We start from the raw sequence: 21,697 nt of genomic DNA on the forward strand, positions 1-21,697 counted from the left end.
GCACTGATGAACTGAAAAAAATATATATATAATCATCATCATCATCATCAACAGCAAAAAAATTTAAGATTACTATTATGCTCATAATCCAAACTATGGGGGTTATTTATTAAAAATATATACTCATCACATGACAGAGGAGCCTAACATCTCAGGACAGACGCGCTCCACGTCTGTCATAGACTCTGAGGGGGGAAACTGTACATCACTGGAAACTGACCACGACAAACATGGCAACTCGGGTTGGAGACACTCGGTGGGGTCTGGTAGGAGGGAGTGGGGGGGCAATAGTATTTCCCCTTAAAAATTACCTCACATGCACTATAGATAGAGCAGCTTGACGAAGGGGGATTAAATGAATAACAAAACAGCACCTACTACTACTGTTCTAGTAAAAGAAAACTAGCAGATCACAACGATCGCCTTTTGTTTTGTTTTTTTCTCTCATTTTCCCATCAGCCAGTAAGATTGGGACTGAAACACATCGACTACAGTCTGAATCTGTGCCGAATTCTTACACAATGAGGAAATAAAAGGTAAAGGCAAACAGATACGCATTGGATTTAATGCCTGAGTATTCATTGATCTTATCGAACCTACAAAGATATTGTCAAATTATTTTATGGGGCTTTTTTTTTTTTTAATTGTATCATTACTGCTACCATTTTACAACCCTTCTAGTAAAGAATAGTAAAGATGCATCTAGAAAATCTGTACAAAAAAATAAAAGGGTATGCACGGTACATTCAATATCTGTTACTGAGGTACTAGAAGTGGTGTTCCCATGACACCAGGGCAACAGCGTTTAAGAGTTACTCCTAGGGGCTATTCCTTTGGAACGACAACAGCTTGTTATAAGGGTGAGGGAACATACAAACACACACTCGCACGCAAACCCACACTATCACGCGCACACGCACGCACACACACGCATGCCACGGTCATTAACGAGCCAGCATGCAAGAACACCGTCCCATTTGCTCCTACGGAGAATCTAATCTCTACCGTCCCCTCGCACTTTGAAGGAATTGATGGATTCATGAGCAGATGTATAGGGTTGGAGCATCACAGTGGGAGAATAGTGGAGGGTGGGTGACTGAGTGGGTGTGTGGGTGGTTGTGGCGCGATCTTAACAATAAGGCGGTAATCTATCCCTGGTCACCCCTCCTGTGGTTTGAACGTCGGCAGTGTGTCATCGTGTTCTTCGTCACTAAAGGTTACCTGTAACTGTGACTGAGAGAAGCTGCAGGCAGCTTCCTCTGCTCTGAGCAGCCAGACAGCGCCCTCTGCTGAAATGCTGCTGGGTTTCCAGCTGGGAAGGAAATGAAAAACAGAAAAGCTGCTGCAATCGTGTCCCTGTGGGCACCAGGTGCACAGGACCTCACACACTCACTCGCACACTCTCACACACACACACACAAACGCACACCACTCAAGACTGCTGGCAAGAGATAGAAATTCATACCAGGACATGCAGGTACATCTCTGATATGACGCTCAGAGCTTTTATCTCATGACATCACAATCCAAAAGGGGAAAAGCGTGTGTAAATACAGGGATGACTGTCCTAAAACTAGACAATCGCAGCAGTGAAAGTTGACAAAGAATAATGGGTTTAATACTCACAGATGAGTTTAGCAGATAAAAAACACACTGTGACAGTCAGAGAGCTCCACACTCACAGCATTATGGATCCCTCTGCTGAGCAAGCTGATGACAGCGCAGAGGAGAGACAAGGGCCGAAGTGGGCTAAAGGGTTAGCTAGATACTTGGCAGGGAGAAGAGGATGTACTGTTTGTGATTCTGTCCTGTTTTCTTCTTTTACTTCAGTACACACTTCACCCCTCATCATGAGAAAGATGGAAAGGGTAAGAAAAAGAAAAGAGGAAGAGAGCAGTAACATGAGCCATTAATGTACAAAAGTGGGGCTTCAACCATTCTGTGTCTGTGCCTCTAGTGGTCAGAGGAGGACTGCAGGAGGCAGACTGTAAAGCCTCGTGTCAGAAATGCTTTTTTTCTTGTTTTCTTCTTTTTTAAACAAACAAACATTAACATCTAGAACCAGAGCAGATCAACTTTCCATTAAAACGACAACCAACTAAGGAAATAAACCAATCCAATCACTGAATCCTTGAGAACACAGTTATTGCTGACGTAGTGGGGGAGTGAAGGAGATGAGGGGATGGTGGGTGAGCAGGTGGATGGAGGCAAGGGTGTGTTCTGGGTGTGGGGTGGTGGTGGTGTTGGGGGGGATTGTTGTGGTGTGGACAGGTCAATCCTGGGCTGGTTATGTGATCTGAGAAAAGACTGTAGAGCCACGTCAGGTCAAACTAGTGCTGCCGATGTACTGGAGGGTAGGGTTGTGTCTGATCCTGGGAGGCGGGGGTTGGTTTCCAGAGATGACGGAATGTGCTGACGGCGGTGGGGGGGGCTATTGGTCGGAAGGGATGTCTCTGTCGGCTTCGGCCTTAGTAGGTTGCCCCGGGGATGGGGCGTGAGGGGGGTGGGAGACGGGGGCGATGCCATGTGCCAGGGTTCCTGGAACCAAACTTTCAACGCCTGCGGCAGCTCCTGGGAGGCCGCCTGCTGCTGCAACATTGATCAGCCCCGGAGGAAATCTGACACAGAGCCAAACAAAATCAGATCAGGTTAAATTCAACCTCATCGACAATGAGGTAATCTCGGTCAATTCTCCGCTCACCTGTAGGCGGCTCCATTTAGTTCTGGGTGAACAGTAGCGGCCTCCATGCCGGGCCACTGAGAGGCTGCCATCAGATACTCCTTATTAACACAGTTCTTCAGACTGTCGGGGATACGCCCTGCAGTAAACAAACCACAAAGTTTCGCTGTCAGATATGACCGACAACCTCCTTATTCAGCTACCGGATACATTTCTGGTTTAATGTTCTAGCAATATGAGTCAAAACAGTCTCAGCATGGCAACAGGGAACACGTTACTCCAGTGAAGCCTGTGTATTCATCATACATGCTCTGTGTTTGCTGGTAGGCATTTCATTTTCAAATTTTAGAAGTGGAAATATAATCAAGAATTTAAAAATTCATGTTTTTTGGAATGTTACTCTTTAACCTCTTCTCCCATTAAGACCTCCCATGGACCCTTAATGAGTTTTGACACCTCTGTAATAAAAACTTGGTTTTATGATCATTAGAACAGTTTCCAGGTTTTTCCAAGGGTAGTGCTAGTAAAGTGTAAAAGGCAGAGTTCACCTTCACTAACATCTGATCCAAACGGAGTAACTTTGTCCTGAAAGCCGGTCTGAAATATGACAGTAGCTGCTCAGTTCAAAAAAGAGAAACAAGGGGTACTCCTGGTAGTACTCTAAAACTATCACTCATCTTAAGTAAATCCAGAATTAGTCAGACTCCAGCTCTGATCCACTAATTCTGCACTTGTCCTAACCACAAAAAACCTGTATGCATGCTTAGAGATACAAACACTGGGCGATTCACAGAACCCAAACTGTCATTAGAAAAGTGATAGTTGCCAAAAAGTGAGGAGTGTCACATAATAATGCGTTCACTGCAGCGAAAGAAATGGCTCGATCTCATAAGATGAGTGCACACGTCTTACCAGTGATGGCCCGGCGCACCTCTCTGGCTGCCTCTTCACGAGCCTCGACAGAGGCCTGCTCACTGTACCAAGATGTGTGCGGGGTACAGATCAGGTTGGGGGCATCCTTCAGAGGGCCTGTTGAAAAACTGGAGAGAAGAAAGGCTGTTACAGAGAGAGCACTGAGGGTTTGCACCACACTTATGTATGAATGTAGCGGGCCAGTTAGAGCCCAATTCACTAGGGCTACCTGAAGGGTTCTGTCTCATGGACGTCCAGGGCGGCACCTCGTATCCGGCCTTCCTTTAGGGCCTGAGCCAGTGCTTTCTCATCCACCAGACCGCCTCTAGATGTGTTCACCAGGAAGGCTCCTTGACGCATCTGAGTCATTAACAATATCATTCAACAATGTGGATGAGAGCTTGCGAGGAAAGGCTAAGAATTTCAATTTGCAGCAAAATGCAGTACAAACTGAAACAAATGAGCACCATTAAACTCTGATTAACACACACAGTCACACAATTACAATGTTTGGCTCAGGCAAAGCTGCAATAGTCACTCATTTAAAGTCCTGTCGCTTCTTGTGATTATTTACAAAACACCAGCCAGTAGTTCTTGTGTGCTAAAGCAGCAGTTTACTTAGCTGATGCTAGATAATGATTACGTTGAATTAATCCCACCAAAAAACTACAATTAATGCATTCAAAGACCCCTGCAGAAAAATATTTCTTTCATCCTCACAAAGAGCAATAAGGCAGAATTAGGCAGGAACGAGTCCTCAGATGTTACTGAAGTCATTTTGATAAGAAACTTCTAATCATATGGATATGACAAATACATCTAAAATTAATAACCTAACTGAACCAAAGATTATCAGCTGATGCAAGATAATATTTAGAGACGTACGGCAGAATGCAGTCGTATCCAAGCTCATCTAAAATAAACAACGCAAGCTACTCGCAGGGTTTAAACAGATAGCAGAGGTATGTTGTCACTAGACAATCTGTTCTAAACAAAACATAGCTGAGGTGGAAATAATGCTACCCTCCCTGAAGCTAACTTTGTTTTGGATATTTGGAGTATGTTCACACACCTGTTTGATGGTGAAGTCATTAATGAGATGGTGGTTGTGCTCATTGAGGCTGCAGTGCAGGGACACACAGTCAGAGTGGATCAGCAAGTCCTGCAGAGTGGCCATTCTCTGCAGGCCGAGTGAGCGCTCCACGCCATCGGGCAGGTAGGGGTCATAAAAGATCACGCCAAAACCAAAGGCCTTTGCCCGCAGAGCTACTGCTTGACCAACACGCCCTGGAAGGAGGACGGGGAGGTTAGGGGTATAAGAAGCCATTAGTGGTGCATAGGCTTATTTTAAAATTTGTCAGATTTCCTTACTTTGATGCCACCCCTCACTACGCTTTTTACTCACCTAGACCAATAATGCCCAGCGTTTCCCCCCGGATACGAGCGGCGCCACCAGCCACCTCTCTGATCTGCTCCACGCTAGAAGCACGGGTCCCCTCCCTTAGAGCTTGGTGCATCCAGGTTACTCGCCTGTACAGGTTGAGAATCAGACATAGCGAAGTGTCCGCTGTCTCTTCCACTGAGGCTGCTGGCACGTTACAGACAGCGATGCCTAAATAACGGGTAGAAAAGAAGAAAGAAACACTAACTAAACTGTGTTCTGTTTTCTGTGTGTCACAGCATGGCTGTACAAGTCTCTGAAAATACAGTACAAATGTAATCCTCTCACCCAGCTCAGCGGCTGCTTTAACATCAACGTTGTCGAAGCCAGAGCCGATCCTGACAATTACTCGTAGGCCTTTAAACTTTTCCAAGTCATCTCTGGATAGAGTGATAGTGTGGTACAGCAGGGCGGCCACTGCCTCATTTAGCACCTGTTGGAGACAGATGGAAATTATAACACCTCAGTGTTCACCTCAGTGGACTGCACTTATCATTCTGTTATTAGGCCGCAGTGTTGTGCACAGATTTCGATTCCACTTGTGGAGGAGGTGCGCGCATGCATGCTTTCTTAAATAAATCATCAAATAATACAGCTGTTCCTTACAAATCTATTGCTAAGTGCATTATGACAAATGAATAATGGAGTGAGAAAATAAAGAAAGAAATAATAAACTAAACTAATCAACTGCATTCATCTCCACTGTCTTGGGCTGCAGCTAGCGGTGCTAATCCTGAGTGACTTCACGTTGTTTGTACATGAACCACTTTTCCATCTACTGCAGGTTCTGTTAAGAGCGATGCTTCAGCTCATAATGGAGTTTCAAAGCAAAGCGAGGACTAACAATCTCCAGCTGCAGCCCAGGATGGTGTAGATGGAATCTTTCCAACCACGGGACAGATCCTCTCTTAGGAAGCAGGTGAATGATAGTGAGGACCGCTACAATAGCATCCTCGCCAGCAAGGCAGCCAGCAAGAAAAACATGAGACAGGAAGGTCAGAGATAGCTAGTAACTGAGCCTTCTAAGTAAGGAAAAAAAGAAGAAGTGAGTGGGTTGTTCTGTCTGAGAGACTACATAACATAACACAACATAACATAACATAACATGTGCTTGTTAATATGTCTGAGCCATCTGTCACAGCCAAATCTGTGTGGGGGGGGAATTTTTTCTCTGCAGGTTTCTTTTGTGTAGACAGCTTAGATGCTCTCTGAAGTTTACAGCTCTAGGAGAAGGGAATGCAGCCTTTTTTGACATTTAGAAGGTTTTAGAAGAATGTTTCATGTGACATCAGAATGTCACACTTTTTAACATATGTGCTTGTGTCTCCTCTACCTTCTCATGAATCTCTTGTGTAGACTGGGCATCACAGAAAGCCACTGTGGCCACATCTTTCAGGATGGGCATCTCCACAGTGCAGTCACGCCCGTCCAGCAGGGCCACCAGAGGCCGAGGGTGCATCGGCCCATTCAGGATTGGGGGTCGGATACCTGAGTCCACCGGGGAGAAAAGGGACAAATGTGCATCAAATCAATCTGAAGCAAGAACCAGGTAAAAGGTAAAATTGCCACTGAGGCATGTGAGCACTTGTTTTCAAACAGATTTTGTTACACAGCCTTTCTGCTTTTTTGCCCCCTTTGAAATGTAGCTTCCACATGACGTTTGACGTAAAGAGCTACCAGCTACTTGCATTTCAGAACCAGTAAATTTCAGCTGAAGGTTTGTGACTCAACATTCTGCATTTCCCATGTCTGGACTATCCGACGTGATACAAGTCATCATACCCTCACAAAAAATCCCCCTGTGCACATGGCTAAACAGAGCTAGACAATAATAACTCAAGACTTTTATGACTGTATTTTTCCAACACTTACACCAGAACCCTAAGGGAACTATCAAGATGGTGTGTTTAAGTGTGTGTGTGTTTATACCAAGTGTTTTAAGGTTACAAAAGCAATGTGTAACCATATCTATGATGGGGCATGGACAGTGTCCAGCCATCTGGCCTAGTTGGCATTGAACTCCAGCTCTGTTTAGGATAGCATGTAACCATTATACACCGTCAAGACTTCACAGATCCATCGCGTCCTGTTCAAATCTACTACTCATAAAGGGGAAGCTCGGACACTGGTTAATGAAAGAGAGGCTTTTAGTTAAGTGTTAATTCTGGGAACTTGGCCTGCCTACTGTATGAGCAGACGGGTGGGGGGAGGGACAACGGGGGTGAGGTGATGGGTGTATGATGACTGGGGGAGGGGCGGAGAAAACTGTGGGGTCTCTGGAAGGAGGTTGTGGGGATTGGAGAGTAGGGGGGGGGCCTGAGTCATGACCTAAATTCTCCCGTCTGGAAGAGTCCCTACTTCTTATTTTTCCTGTTCTACCCTTTTTTTCAGTCGCACACTCATAAACACCTCAGCAGCAAACATCTGCACAACTGGCTCATGTGCACTACGGTCAATATTGCACGATTACCACAAATCAGAGGGATCAATAGGGATGCCGCGAGAACCGATATGGTAGCTAAGAAAAACAGGAAGTACTTTGCATTCAAGGGTGGGCAAGCAAGGGATGATAAGCGCAACATGCCCCCTGCAAATTAAACGATATGATGTTTTTTAGAGAAAGGGAGGAAATACTTCCAGTTGAGCAAAGCACCTGAAAGACCAGCATCCAGATCGGTTCACGGAATTCAAGTTGAGTGGGTTTCACTTCATAGTATCAGCAAACAAAGTATTGTCCTTCTTAGGTTACCCTGAAATACACGTTAGCGTTTTGTTTGAGACAGCTGGCACTGCTGTTGTGAAATTAACTTTGTTTTATAGGCTGAAATGTTTGCAGTGGCTAACACTAAATGCTTATGCCAACATAATGTAACTGTAACCTTAGTAAGCCACTCAGCAAACACCCTAACACTTCAGTCTGTGTCTTTTCAAAAAAGAAATTATAATATTAACATCTTAAATAAATGATCTGCCATGTCAGTGTTTTAACACAACTTTTAAGTACGTTGGATAATATTTTTGTTTTTGGTATATAAAATCGTATTTTTACTGGTACAGACTATTAAATTAAATTATAAACGCCACATCTTTGCAAAAACAGCTACATCAGTAAAGTGTGTTTTACTCTTGCTCACTGTAGTTTTCTCACATGAAATCTGGACAAATCTTTAAGGAGAATCAGATCCAACAATTATTTCTCAGGACTAGAAGACAACAGGAGACTGTCCACTTGGGTAGAGCCTGCTGGAGGCAGGACACATGACGCCCACTCACTCGCTGTGGATTCTCTAGACAATTACCTGTGCTATTCACACATTTTGCTGTGTTTGAGCCAGCTAAAGTCCACTTAACACCTGGATTGAGAGCTGGATAACCTGTCCAAATAATCTCTAGGAACGCGTGGAGGCGACTTTAACGTCTTCAGGCTCAGACTGACTCCACACATGCGCCAGCACTCACTATCTCAGTCCTGTTGGGTGACAGGTGTGTGTGCGCCTGCCCCCATGGTGGGGAGTGTGACAAGCAGGAACATTTACTTGGACAGAAGACAGGACGTAATGGTGAGACTGTTGAGGAAGAAAAGGCGCTGGTAGCCGGAGGGGGGGTGGAAAACAAATATTTGCAAAAGCTTCCTCTGACGCCTGAGCATATCTCAATTCATGGATAAAATGCACACAAGCTGGGGGAAAAAAAGGTATTTATAAAGCCTGGTACACTCAATCTGATGCACACCATTTAGCAGTGTGATTCACATTTGCGGCAGAAGGTTCAAGAATGCCGTCATGCTGACTGCAAACAGGCTAGAGAAAAAAAACAAAAAAAACAAAGACTCTTACTATGCAGAAAAACCCAAATGGGTGCGTCACAAAGACTCCCTGTGTAAAAATATATATCCAAGTAGGCCTACACAGACAGCAATCTGAGCAAAGGACATCGGCATACCCGAGGCCTACAACGAGCGAGCGTGGCCGCACACACAATGCAATTCATTCAGTGATTCATTCATTCTCCCTCCCTCTCCCTTTCTTTCCCCTTACTCCCTCCTCCTCTCCCCCCCCCTCTGGCTGTAGTTAGAGTAAGAGGTGAGGGGGGAGGGGCAGCAAGCGATGATAATGCAGCAAGCAGCAGTACTCCACCCAGACACAGTGAGACCCACATACACACACATGCGATTATTCAGTTCCTTCTTAGCGCCTGCGACACCAACACACACTAAAGACAAAAAAGGAAAAAAGGGAAACTGCACACACATAGCCGGCACCACACCCAGAGCCTAGATCCCTTCCCCCCTTCCACAGTTCACAAATTTCAAAAACACATGCCGATATAGAAAACACATGAGCACCGGGGCTAACCTTGCATTATGAAGTCTGTCAGCCTGTCTTCCTCTCTCTCTACCCTCGCCTTGCTCTCCCTCTATTGCTCGTTTTTTTTTTTCCTCCCTCTCTCTCTGTTAGCCTGCTCTTGGCTGACTGGATCCCAGCTGTCATCCACGCCCAGCCCCTCCCCCACAGCCTGCCTCCAATCACCGGGCGACTCTATTGAGAGCCAGCCAACCAGCACTAACCTCATTAGCATAGCCCAAGCTGAGGCTGAGAGCGGTTTGGGGGGCTGTTGTCGTTTTTTAAAGAGACAGCTGGCCCGTTTCCCTGTAGCTGCGGCCACGACCCTTCACCTTGTCCTCGCTCCCTTTCACCCGTCTCCTGAGACTCTTCCAGACGCTTCCCTCCATTTTAGCACACCGTTATGTCTCATCACTATCATCAACTCTCCACTCTCCAACCACTGTATCTCTAGAAATCTGCAGTGTAACATCTCCAAATGCATTCTGCTAAAAAGATCCCAGTTCACCTATTTTCCTCACCTAAAAATCGAAACAATTAATTTCACCGTGACTGTATGCATCTGCCCATTCTGATGGATATTTCAAATTCTTTACTACTGTCTGCCTTCGGAGTTAAAACCCTTGTGAGTTGTGGCTTAAAAGGTGGTTTTCTCATGAGGACACAGCATGTAGCAAATCTCTTGTGCAACCAAGTATTAAAGATTATTTCATAAGAAACTATCATTATGTGCAATGGCACAGGAACATTACAAACAAATGTTATTATACTTCCTCAAAACACACATATAATTTTTGAAGCTCCTAAATATATATGACTGTAATGCTTAAAGTCTCACCCTCACAAATGCGGTCGAGTCTCTGCCGCTTGATTTGTTTGTGCTTGTCCATCAGAGCCATACACCAAGCAGTCTAAACCCGGGGACACAGAAAGAACAGATCCAAGTGCTGGCAGGGCCCCTTTAATGACGTCCACGTATTTTCACCTGCATACAAGAATCCAGCCAAAAATGAAAAGATGAAAAAAATAGAAATTTTAAATGCATCCTTATGTTGACACCTGCATTAAACCCAGACTTGCAAATGAAAAGTAATGAGGATTTTAGAATTAAAAAAAAAGTCACTTTAAAAAAACAAAAACAAAAAAAAACATAGAATTTGGAGTATTAGAAATTGGCCATAATCAAATTTGCCAGGAATGAAAACAAACTCAAGTGAAACTTTTTTTTCACAAGATCAAGTGATAACTAAAGCTAAAAAGTTACAGGACTACGGTTTTGGGGGCGTTGGGGGAAATATACTGTATATTTACCCCCAGAAACTTATTATAAGGTTTTATTAGTACAGCTGCAGGGTTTAGACAGACACTCACCTGGAGAATAGCGTCTGTTGCACCAGTCAGGTTCACAACTTAGTTTACACTGTAAACAAAGCAGAGATAAAATTACTTTAGGTGATAATAATGCGAAACAGTGACGCTGCAGGTGGCTCATTAAAATAATAAAAAAAAATAACTGAATAAAACTCGACACTTATAACATCACATGCACAGCAATTAAAATGATATGGCCATCATCTGGTGGCAAAAGTATTTTGAGAAAAGTAACTTGCGCTGTACAACTCGCATAGTTTTTCCCCCTTCTTTTTCACAGTTACACTCGTTCATGTTCCCCAACTTTCTCTTTAACTTTACTACAACAACCTGGGCACACAGTACGAATAAACAGTATGAAAGGACACTCTTGATAACTTTTTGGTTATAATATCCCCAACGGTTAGCTCCCAAATTACCGTTAATGAACTAGTTAGCTTACAGTGCTAGCTCACTCGTTTCTACTCTATCCAGAAACACCGGGACGCTTACAATGAATGAAGGATAACATTCATCCGTTAAATGCAAACATTACATTTATTGACTCATATACGCAGATGACATTCACTAAAGTCCACTCCGAGTTAGTTCAGCTAGCATTAACTTTTGAATCGCAATCCGAGCTATCGCTAACTAAACACATAGCACAGCAGCTAGCTGCGCGACGGTGGCTAGCTAACCCAAACACAAACACTTGAGGACTCTCTAACATTTTAGTGGCAAGTTCAAACTCCCGCCAACTTTCGAGTACACGTTGTTTTTGATGGTATTTACTTCTCATTAACTCGTGAATAGTGTTGCTACAACCCACGTCCACAATTACATATGAGGCGTTTTAAGCGTTGCTAACGTTAGCTAGCTATCGCCGATAACTAGCGTGCAGCTGAGCGTGTGGGAGATGAGAACGGAGGGGGAGCCCATTTCGTCCGATCTGTTATCAGCGAAGAGCGCTACAATGTGAAATATCTGACCCAGAAGCTTTAAAATCATTAATTCTTCGGGGAAGGAACAATCGCCCGTATGCTTGATTTGAACCACATCTACTTTGTGAACTAAAAAGCGAATCTTGTGAGGAGAAATGATAATTATTTACCCCGAATAAACTCTTTGAGGAGTGCTCAGACAGTGTGCGTGCGTCGGCGGTGTTCCCTCTCTCCCGATCGCCATGAAATTAGACAAAGAGGAAGTGGCTTGTCGATGTGGGGGTCAGACAGTGTGCGAGAAAGCATCCTTGGACTGGAAGGAGCGCCCTCACCTTTCAAGGCGGAACGACAAAGACGCGCAAACTCTAGTGCAACAAGTCTGCAGGCAGCTATCAAAACTTTCTGCTTAAACTTTAACTTCGTGTGCAGCGTTCTCACACATACACCCGCAGATCCGATTCTGCTTAATTTGTAATTCGGTTACAGCTAGCTACAATATAGTTTACAGGAAAAACACATTTTCTCCCCAAGCGCGAAATGTAGGTGTATGTGTGTCAATATCTATGTTAACTAACCCAAACTGGACTATACACTATATCCATACAGCACGAGTATTATACTGAGATCAGCCACTAGGTGTCACAATAATCCAATTATCTACTGCCCCCTGACTTCCTTTATGTTGGGTCCAAGCATGAAACAACATTCATATTCATTTAAGAAGAAGAAAAGAAGGACAAGACACTTTTTGGGAAAAAAAAATAATTCTATTAAATTTATTTGTACATAAATTGTGCAACAAGTATATTTCCATCCAAAGAAATCATTTCTTAAAAGCCTCACTCTCTTTCGTCGCATACACTCTCAGAAATGGCTGGACGCGTGTACTCACTCAAACCACTGTACAGCCCGTTACATTGTGCCCTGTGAAGACCAGCTGCAGCACTCATACGACTGACCACTGAAGTGTATGTGCCTCGAATTCAGAAATATCTCAATCAGTGCAAACAGGAGCCTGGCTGTGAAAAACAAGAGCACAGCACCAAGAACTCTGTATTTTAAGCTTAAGGCATGGTCAGTTTATGTAAGCCGTGTCGCTGTTGACAAGGTGTGTCAATGTCAAAGCAATTACACAAACTCCAAAAAGATAATGTAACGTAGAGGGGTGTGTTATGTCGTTTGTGCCAGAAGAAAAGCAGAATATATCTGAAAAGTTAGAACAGCAGTAAAAGTGAACAGGCTTTAGGCGAGATTTTTAAAAAGTGGAATGTATCCTGTTAAATACATAGAACAATTAAATATGGATACTTATTGTATGGGCTTTTTTTTTTTTGTTTAATCTTACACACAGCAACATTTTAGCTACTGTTAAACAGCTCACATTTAATTCAGTCAGCCAAATACAAAAGTAGTCTACTCGAGTATCAGAAGCAGCACTGAACAACAATCGGTCTCATTCAGTTACTGGCATTTAGTGTGTGTCATGTAATAGAAACATTCTGTCAACCTCTGGCTATAAAGTTCTTTGATAAGGATATGTAAGGCTATCAAGATGCAAACCAGTGGCTTATGCTAATTAAGACTTGTCTTAATATCAAATATTAGTCAAAAATCTGTGCGCATTAAATCTTGCTTATTCGCTCATGCACATTTCCTTAAGGAGTGCTTCAACAGGCCAGCGCTAACAAAATTTGTGCAATTTTGAATAGTGAGCGAGCTCAAGTGTTATGATCGCAGCAATGTCATTGGATATTAGCCTCCCACATGGGGTCCTTGGATCTTACTTTTAAACTCTGGACATTTGTATAGAGAGGGCAGCAGGTTTCCACCAACTGCCAGAAGAGCACATTATATTAAAAAGAAAAAAAAATAAGCCTGCAGGTGTGCTTAACATGGTTATGAATGCAGTTATAACACTGAGAGCACCAAGGAGCGATCAGTTTTCTTCTATAAGGTTCAGATCCAATTCTGTACAGTCTCTTTCAAAAACAATCTTTTGTCCTCCATCTGCAGGCCTCCTTTCGTCTTCCTCTTCCTCACTTTCACTGAGCGGCCCGATGCTGGCTCGTCCCAGGAACTCGGCCGGAGAGAAAGCCGAACGTCGTTCCACCTGTGAGGTCACTGGAATCAAACCGCTACCTGGTCCATATGCAGGGCTCTCACGATTACCAATCTAAGCAGGAAAAACCATGTGCATCATGATCATCATGTTACTATTTTTATAGGCAAAAAAAATTATTGTCTTGCATCCTTGCATCAAATAATAAGTGATAAAGAGGTAAAACATAAGTGATGAGATAAAAGCAAAAAAAAAGAAAAAGAAAAAAAAAAGATCACAAAAGGTCTCAAAGAGAAGGCTACATTTAAAGAAAGTAGTGAACTTGATTGCCCACCAATACTATTAGCCTCCGTCACAGAGGTACTGTAACACTGATGGACCACCTTCCTTGCTCACCTGTGTCATCTTGCTGAAGTCGAGGACTGGCCTTGGGTAGGGCAGAACATCTGGGTCATGGCGCCTCTTTAAGCGAGGTTTGCGCATGTCACAGGGCTGCGAGTGGCAACGTGGCAAAGCAGGGTGGAGGTCACGCCTAGATGAGGATGGTGTGCTGCAGGCTGAAGTGGGAGATGGAGACAGCGCTGGGTGCTCCAAGTCAGAACGGCCATATTTCAAGGCTGAACCTGGACAGGGTTGGGGGGGCAAGGGCACCGTAGGAGATTTCTGAATGTGTACAGGGGAGAGGGAGAAGCGACGCTGCAGCACATAGTGCGAGGTCAGCGGGGCCGGTGAAGAAGAGCACGAAGAAGGCGTAGCAAAGGATGCAGAACACGCTCCTTTCAGTGTATCGCAGGGGTCCCATGGGAAGCCCCATGATATCGGGGAGTCAGACGATAGCGCTAAGCTAAAGAAGGTAGGACTAGCAGATGAGTGTATGGAGGAAGAGGGGAAGGAGGAACTAGGACCACAAAGTGGCAAAGAGCTGCCTCCAGAGCCTGAACTAGATGCTCCACCACTGTGACAGCTACGTTTCACCGGGGTCCAAACCCTTGATGCGCTGGGATGCCAGGTGGTGCGGCACTGAGATAGATCCTCTGGAACAGAGAGGGACCGGCAGTGGCGTTTTGGAGGTGGTGGAGGTGAACTTTGTAAAGCCTTGAAGGGACGTTCAGGTCTCTGGAGTGATTCTCCAGATTGAGAAGTAGGCCATAGTGAATCAAGTCCACAGGAGTCATCCAAAACACTGGCAATAGATGATGGATGTGTAGTTGAGGTGTAGCTCTCTGAAAATGCCAAAAAGATAAACATGAGGCCAATTTCCCCACTGGTCACAAATGTTGCTCTTAACTCACTAAACTTGCCTTGTGTCGTTTTATGAGCACTCCACGAGACAGTGGGACTGGAGCCCACTGTAGGTAATGACTGTAACAAACACAATGACTTGTTTTCAAAACCAGAAGTGAGAAAACCAAGTCAATGAAACAAAATCAGTTTGAAGGACAAGACTTTGTTCCATCTAAACCATCCAACTCACCACATTCACACTGAATGAGAAGGCCTTGTGATAGGGTTCTTCTAAACTCTGCTTACGAAGTTGCTCTGTTATAAGAGTCACCATATTTGTAGCTATGATCCAGGGAGAGACATGGAGATGAGGAGATTTACCAAGGGCAGTGAAAGTGTCATTAGTCAGGGTTCTGGCGTGGTTTGTGGCGTCCCCTCTACACCTCAACCAGCCAGACTGACCAGCTTCCTCACTTTGCCACCATCATCTTTATGCAACCTAGAGAGGCAGATGAGAATAGATTGAAGCAAATTAAATAAGTGGTTAGACAAACTGCAGAGAAATCAAACTAGTTTAGTCACTGTGGGACAGAGGGTACTTTCTAATGTTTGTTTTTCTGTTTGGGAAAGCCCACAGCAAGAGGAACAGAAAAGCTGCACACCAAACACTGACCACAGGTCTATGTGAACCAAGCTAGGGTTTATATGTTGTCCTTTCATTCATGCAGAAGCAGAAGTTTATGCTCACTAAGGCGAGAATCACACATGGACATGAGGTGACCCTGAACAAAGCAGCACGTCACATTTCATCAAATTAAGTTCATATTGTCATTCCAAATGGGACTCCAAAGAAAATTTTATTTCGAAGGAGATGCAGACTACAACTCAAGTGAAAACTTTTGCAGCAATACAAAGGCAGTCAAGTCAGTAGGGTCCAATAAACTGAAATGACAAGAGTTGTGAGTAGTAAAGAATAGAAGGGGGAGGGAAAGACTAAAAGGGAAAGGATGGAGGGGGAAGTGTGTGAAAAATGAATGGGACAGGGGCTGGAAGCATACCATAGTATCTTTGTAAAGGGGACAAAAGAATAGTGACCAGGTCTCAAGGACTTACTTGAGGCCAAACCAAATACACAGTCCTGAACTACTCGTAATCAAAAACTTTAAAAAACATTAGTTACTGAATGCACAAACACCTGAAGATTAACCTGCAGTAGCCCATGTATGGAATCCCAGGACGTCTATTACTCAGTGCTGTACATCTCAAATTGAAAGTAAAAGACACAGAATGACTGTTGCATTAAAATGTAACATGACCCATTAGCCTTTGGACTTCTGTTTAAAAGAATGTGTAGAGCACATGTAGGGTGGAAAAAACCCCTCAAAAAACCCAAATATTAATCTAGCAACTTTGAGGCCCTTTGATGGCATTTATATTTCAGTTCACTTAAGAGCCTTTCGTTCAATCACTGTTGAGAGTCAAGATGTGGCCTCCAGGGCCTTCCTCCTCCTTGTGGCAAACAGTGCATTTGCTAGCCTAGTTCCACATGCCACACGACATACTATTTAAGGGGCACAAGATCAAGCTTTTCCCACTGTCATGTCCTGAACACAATCAAGAGCTGTCAAGTAACTAGTATAAAACTTTAGCATCACTTTTCAGTGTGACTAGCAAACATCCATTTGATCAGCATAAGAAAAAAAAACTATAGGACGTTGTCGAAATGACAAGAAACCTCTAGCACAGCCACCTTGATAAAATAGCTTTGACTTAAGGACACTATATTTAAAAAACAAAATTAAAAAATACAAAAAACATGGAAAACAAGCGAGTTTAACACAGTGTTGCGCAGCTTACTCAAAAACCACGTTTCTGCCCATCAGCTAAAATTCATGAACTGCAATCCAGCTGTTGTTCGTTACAATGTAACACATTAAAATAATGCTAAACTTACAGGATCGATCGGATTCCGATTATAGCCGGTGAGCAAGGTGGTATGTGGTAAGCTAGCTCACGAACACGATGCAGCCAGTGAAGCACCAAGTTGTCAGCTAGCTCATAGGATAAATGCACTAAAATTACTAGCGTCAGTTTATTACAATCGATCTGATTGTGACCGGTTAGAGGCTTGTCATTCCAGTCGGTTATAGCTACATTTTGTAAGGCCAGTGTGAAAATTTGCGTTCCTAAATTTAACGCTAACCCAATAGTCTATGTCTAAATCAGTTGTAGCGTTAGCTTGGTCAGGCAGCTTGGTTGCGAGCTAGCGTGCTACAGCTGTCTTGATGTAGTACCTGCATTCAGGCGTTCCTAAGCAACCAAAGCTGCGCAGCGAGTGCACCGGGTGGCGAGCAGATTAACTGAGTATTTATAGCTTCTGGACGATACCAATTGAGAGGGTGTTTTTGTCACATGCCTTTACAGCTGGTGATTCAAGAGATGCTTAAATGAGGTTTAGACATACCAAAAATGTATAACGTTTACTATTGTTTTTTTCTGTTGTTTTGGAGGAAATTAAACTAAACTCACAGCAAAACACATTGCAATTATTTTACGAGCTTCTGTCACTTTGACCGTCCCACAGTGACACCGTTCTGGTTAAAGCGAGAGCGTAATTTCAATTCTTCCTGTCTAACAATAAAGGCAAAGGTATTTTATAATATAGGTCGAATGATAAAATATTTATTAAATTTAGATACCCTACCTTACCTGTGACAGGGAAAAAGAAAAGTTAAAACTACAAAGTGTTTGAACTTAGTGGGAAGTGAACTCAGCTCTGCCACCGACGCATGCGTATTGGGTCAGTTAGCGAAACAGTTTTTCACAAGTTTGTAGTCAATAGCTGTTATAGCTTATGGCATTGCATTTGTATCTGTATTTGGTATACGTGAAATTAAAAGAGCCAGAGATTAAGTTGTCATGGCGCAAGAAAAACTTCGGAAAGAAGAAACTCTTGCAATGAGGAATAGGCTAATCGGGTATGTAAGATGAAACTTGGTGGTGTTTTCTTGGCGCTTGCTCACAGGCTTATTGTGCATATAGTGCTAATGACACGTATTGATTTCTTTGATTACAGACAGTCATGTAGACTGTTTTATTCAGAAGACCCAGTGAAAATAGTAAGAGCACGGGGACAGTATCTATTTGACGAAAATGGCAAACGCTATTTGGACTGTATCAGTAACGTCCAACATGGTAAAAACATTATCATCCAGTCTCAAGTCCGTTTTTTCTAACCAATTAAAAAAATACAGTACATTACACTTCTGCCACCTAGTGGCAGGACGTCTTAACGCCCTTACTGACATGTTGTATGTATGTTTTCTAAAGTGGGTCATTGTCACCCCGCCATCACAAAGGCTGCAGCAGCTCAAATGGACGTCCTGAACACAAATTCAAGATTCCTGCATGACAACATAGTCCTGTATGCTGACCGCCTGGCTGCTACCCTCCCCCAGAAACTGTGTGTCTTCTACTTTGTTAACTCTGGGTGAGTATTCTGTTGCATGCTCATACTCCTAAAAAAAGTATTTTCTAAAGTACAATTACATCTTTTTTTTTCCTGATAGTTCAGAGGCCAACGATCTTGCCCTACGCTTGGCACGTCAGTACACCCAACATGAAGATGTCGTAGTTCTTGACCAGTAAGTATTTTGCTCCACTGCAGCCCTTTCAACCCTGCAATTACACGTGCTTTTCAGTTATAATGAGCTCTCCTTCTACACTAGTGCATACCATGGGCATCTAATGTCTCTCATCGACATTAGCCCTTACAAGTTCCGGAAACTGGCGGGACAGAAAGAATGGGTTCATGTGGTGTGTAAATTTAGAAACCTATTATCACAAAAACTGCTACCCAGCACTAGACTCCTGCTTATCTCAAAGAACATGTTCTTTCATCCTCCCAGGCACCTCTACCAGACACATACAGAGGTATATACAGAGAAGATCACCCCAACCCAGGCCAAGCATATGCTGATACAGTAAAAGACCTTATAGAGGATGTGCACAAAAAAGGCCGTAAGGTACACTATAACCCAGTTCCATGCAGGCTCAATAAAATCTCTACTACACACGCTCAGAACAGTGCTAATAATAAGCACATTACATTTATAGTGCATATTTATTATCTTTTTTTCTTTAGATCTCAGCCTTCTTTGCTGAATCCCTGCCTAGTGTTGGTGGACAAATAATCTTGCCCCAAGGATACTTTCCTAAAGTTGCAGAGTGAGTAATTCTTCAGTTATCTGGTTGTTTTTGCTCAGCTGGTTGTACAACAATGAAAGTGTGGTGCCTCCTCCTCGTATTCTCCACAGATATGTGCGCTCAGCTGGTGCCGTGTTTGTGGCAGATGAAGTGCAGACAGGTTTTGGGCGGGTGGGACATCATTTCTGGGCTTTTCAGCTTCAGGGAGACGATTTCTGCCCAGACATTGTGACCATGGGCAAACCGATGGGCAATGGGCATCCCCTGGCATGCGTAGCAACCACTGCAGAGATAGCTGGAGCTTTTACAGCCAACGGAGTGGAGTACTTCAATACGGTGACTATACAGAAACCTTAATGTAGCATAAATTAATGCCCGATCTCTAGACACAACCAGGTATTTGGTAATAATAGCTATTTTACCATTTTACCATTAATATTAAAACGACATTAAGAGAGAAATAAGTCATTTTAAGACTTAAAACGTACATTTCACTCACAGTTCCTGTGTTACTTTTAAATATAATGCTTTTATGCATATTCTCAAGATAAATCACTTATTTTACTCTCCAACTTCATGCAGTTCGGCGGGACTCCAGTTTCATGTGCAGTTGGCCTAGCAGTCCTTGATGTGATCGTGGAGGAAGACTTAAGAGGAAATGCTGTGAGGGTCGAAGCCCACCTTAAAGATTTGCTCACAAAACTGAAAGCACGACATGAAATAATTGGAGATGTCAGGTAAGGATGCTACGTCAGCGGTATCCTGCAGTTCATAGCACTTAAAAATAACTAATTGAGCTGCCATATAATGAAGTTCAGTGACTCTACTAATTAAAGCTTGCCTACAGACATGTCCATGTTTACAGTGCCTTGTTGACATCTCACTTTTATTTGCAGGTCTGGTTTTTGATCTTACTTAATCTAAAATGTTCAATTATTCAAATGTATAAAAATTGTCCTCCATACCCTATTATACATATATTTGGTAGTGTTTACCCTTTGCAGTATAAAAAGCTAGATATAAATGACAAAAATCTCAGATTTTCAGACATGGACTGCAAACGTGAATACTTAACATGTAAATATATTTGACAAGTATGCTAATTCTTTCATAATTCCAATAAAAGGCCATGTCTTTATTTCTGTAGAGGTGTTGGACTATTTTTGGGAATTGAGCTGGTGACTGACAGAGAGAAGAAGACTCCTGCCACAGAAGCTGCAGCGCATGTGGTCAAGAGGTGAGGGACTGCAGTGCAACATATTAGTTATCAGTTACAGTTTTTACATTTTATATGTTTTTTTTAAAAGCATACTCCCCAGTGCTGTTCTGTGATTGGAGTTTGTCCTTTTTATATCAGGTTGAAGGAGGAGGATCAAATATGTGTCAGTACTGATGGCCCATGGGAGAACGTCTTGAAGTTTAAGCCTCCCATGTGCTTCAGCATGGAGAATGCAGAGCTGGTGGTGCAATGTATTGATCGCATCCTTACAGGTTAGCTAACTAACATTGTAAACAAGGTTATATGCATGCTATCTACTCAGTCCATAAAAACCTCAACACCAAAATATAACCATTTCATTTTTTTCACAGACATGAAAGCCAGTGACCTCAAACTGGAAAAGGAAGACATCTAAGGTTTGTCAAACCTGTAGAAAACATTTTAATTGCATCAGACAGAGTCAGGTGGTCACATTCATAATATTTAGAGGTAGAGATTAAAATCTGTTCTTGAGGCTCCAGTAGACCAAACAGCTTCACAGAACATGTTGCTTCTTCCACTCAACACAGACTACTGTGGGGGTTCACTTTAGAGAAGTTGGACTTCTATCTGGAAATTAATAATTCAGAGAATATCAAAGCGGTGACAGTGAATTTTAAATAACGGTACTGCTGAATCAGCGTCGTCATTCGTTTCAAACTATGCCCATTTAAAGTGAAATATCAATGCAAATGTTTTAGTCATTCTCATTTTCAACAGATCATACCAGTCACCTCTCTGATGAGACCCCACAGACTGGAGGTAAACACTACAAGCCACAACATATCATTGCCACCTGGGAAATGTAGTCTACCAGAAGATGACATTTTGAAATTCCACACTTTTATAATACAAAATAAATAAATTAAAGAAAATATTGACAAATAAACTTTTTTACTGTAATCCTGGTTCTTGTATTGTTTTTCTGCTGACAGCAGTTCACATAATCAGCTGTGACTTAACACTGATTGGCAACATGTTCTTAATACACAGCATGGTAGAGTTAAGCACTTACCAGACAACTATAACTCCCGGACACATTCACAAAAATTGCTCAAGTATTGCAGTTTAACATCTAGTGGGGTGGGTATTACACTCAGCAAGTTATCCTGCAGGTAGTGAAGCCCTCTCCCACAGCTTCCCGTGGAGATGTTAACATTACTTGAGACGAAACAAGCAAGCCAGTTAACAGTACAAAAACATTTAACGTTAACTTTACAAATAATAACAGAAAGATCCATTTGTAATATAAACCAAAAGTTTATTTCTACCAATTTGCC

The 21,697-nt window shown here is 43.0% G+C and overlaps 3 protein-coding genes across 6 annotated transcripts; 1 reads left to right on the top strand and 2 right to left on the bottom strand.

The window, feature by feature from the left end:
• Window positions 1-626: 626 nt before the first annotated feature.
• On the bottom strand, window positions 627-11,987 carry ctbp1 (C-terminal binding protein 1). 3 transcript variants are annotated; one of them, XM_063492215.1, is made up of 11 exons: window positions 11,841-11,987; window positions 10,748-10,796; window positions 10,215-10,361; window positions 6,367-6,521; window positions 5,322-5,466; window positions 4,998-5,204; window positions 4,665-4,879; window positions 3,822-3,952; window positions 3,593-3,720; window positions 2,702-2,819; window positions 627-2,618 (listed from the first exon to the last, which is right to left on the bottom strand). In XM_063492215.1, exons 3-11 carry the CDS (start codon window positions 10,273-10,275, stop codon window positions 2,432-2,434), a joined length of 1,347 nt encoding a protein of 448 aa, XP_063348285.1. In that variant the 5' UTR covers window positions 10,276-10,361; window positions 10,748-10,796; window positions 11,841-11,987; the 3' UTR covers window positions 627-2,431. The 3 variants fall into 3 exon arrangements, with proteins under 3 accessions (XP_063348285.1, XP_063348293.1, XP_063348299.1); XM_063492223.1 differs by lacking the exon at window positions 11,841-11,987 and adding an exon at window positions 11,522-11,628; XM_063492229.1 differs by lacking the exons at window positions 10,215-10,361; window positions 10,748-10,796; window positions 11,841-11,987 and adding an exon at window positions 9,389-9,511.
• Window positions 11,988-12,424: 437 nt separating this feature from the next.
• Window positions 12,425-17,295, bottom strand: LOC134640439 (protein FAM53C-like). Of its 2 annotated transcripts, none has more exons than XM_063492245.1 (5): window positions 17,248-17,295; window positions 15,204-15,452; window positions 15,031-15,091; window positions 14,126-14,952; window positions 12,425-13,843 (listed from the first exon to the last, which is right to left on the bottom strand). In XM_063492245.1, the coding sequence occupies exons 2-5, from the start codon at window positions 15,285-15,287 to the stop codon at window positions 13,607-13,609; spliced, it is 1,209 nt and encodes a 402-aa protein (XP_063348315.1). In that variant the 5' UTR covers window positions 15,288-15,452; window positions 17,248-17,295; the 3' UTR covers window positions 12,425-13,606. The 2 variants fall into 2 exon arrangements, with proteins under 2 accessions (XP_063348315.1, XP_063348308.1); XM_063492238.1 differs by having other exon boundaries at window positions 16,908-17,281.
• A 473-nt stretch (window positions 17,296-17,768) lies between these two features.
• phykpl (5-phosphohydroxy-L-lysine phospho-lyase) lies at window positions 17,769-21,247 on the top strand. Its single transcript, XM_063492252.1, has 13 exons — window positions 17,769-17,931; window positions 18,030-18,148; window positions 18,284-18,443; window positions 18,523-18,597; window positions 18,682-18,769; window positions 18,862-18,978; window positions 19,098-19,180; window positions 19,270-19,495; window positions 19,742-19,896; window positions 20,307-20,396; window positions 20,517-20,650; window positions 20,750-20,794; window positions 21,138-21,247. The coding sequence occupies exons 1-12, from the start codon at window positions 17,873-17,875 to the stop codon at window positions 20,791-20,793; spliced, it is 1,350 nt and encodes a 449-aa protein (XP_063348322.1). The 5' UTR covers window positions 17,769-17,872; the 3' UTR covers window position 20,794; window positions 21,138-21,247.
• Window positions 21,248-21,697: the final 450 nt, after the last annotated feature.

The sequence above is a fragment of the Pelmatolapia mariae genome, linkage group LG2 (genome assembly GCF_036321145.2).
Source record: "Pelmatolapia mariae isolate MD_Pm_ZW linkage group LG2, Pm_UMD_F_2, whole genome shotgun sequence".
NCBI lineage: Eukaryota > Metazoa > Chordata > Actinopteri > Cichliformes > Cichlidae > Pelmatolapia > Pelmatolapia mariae.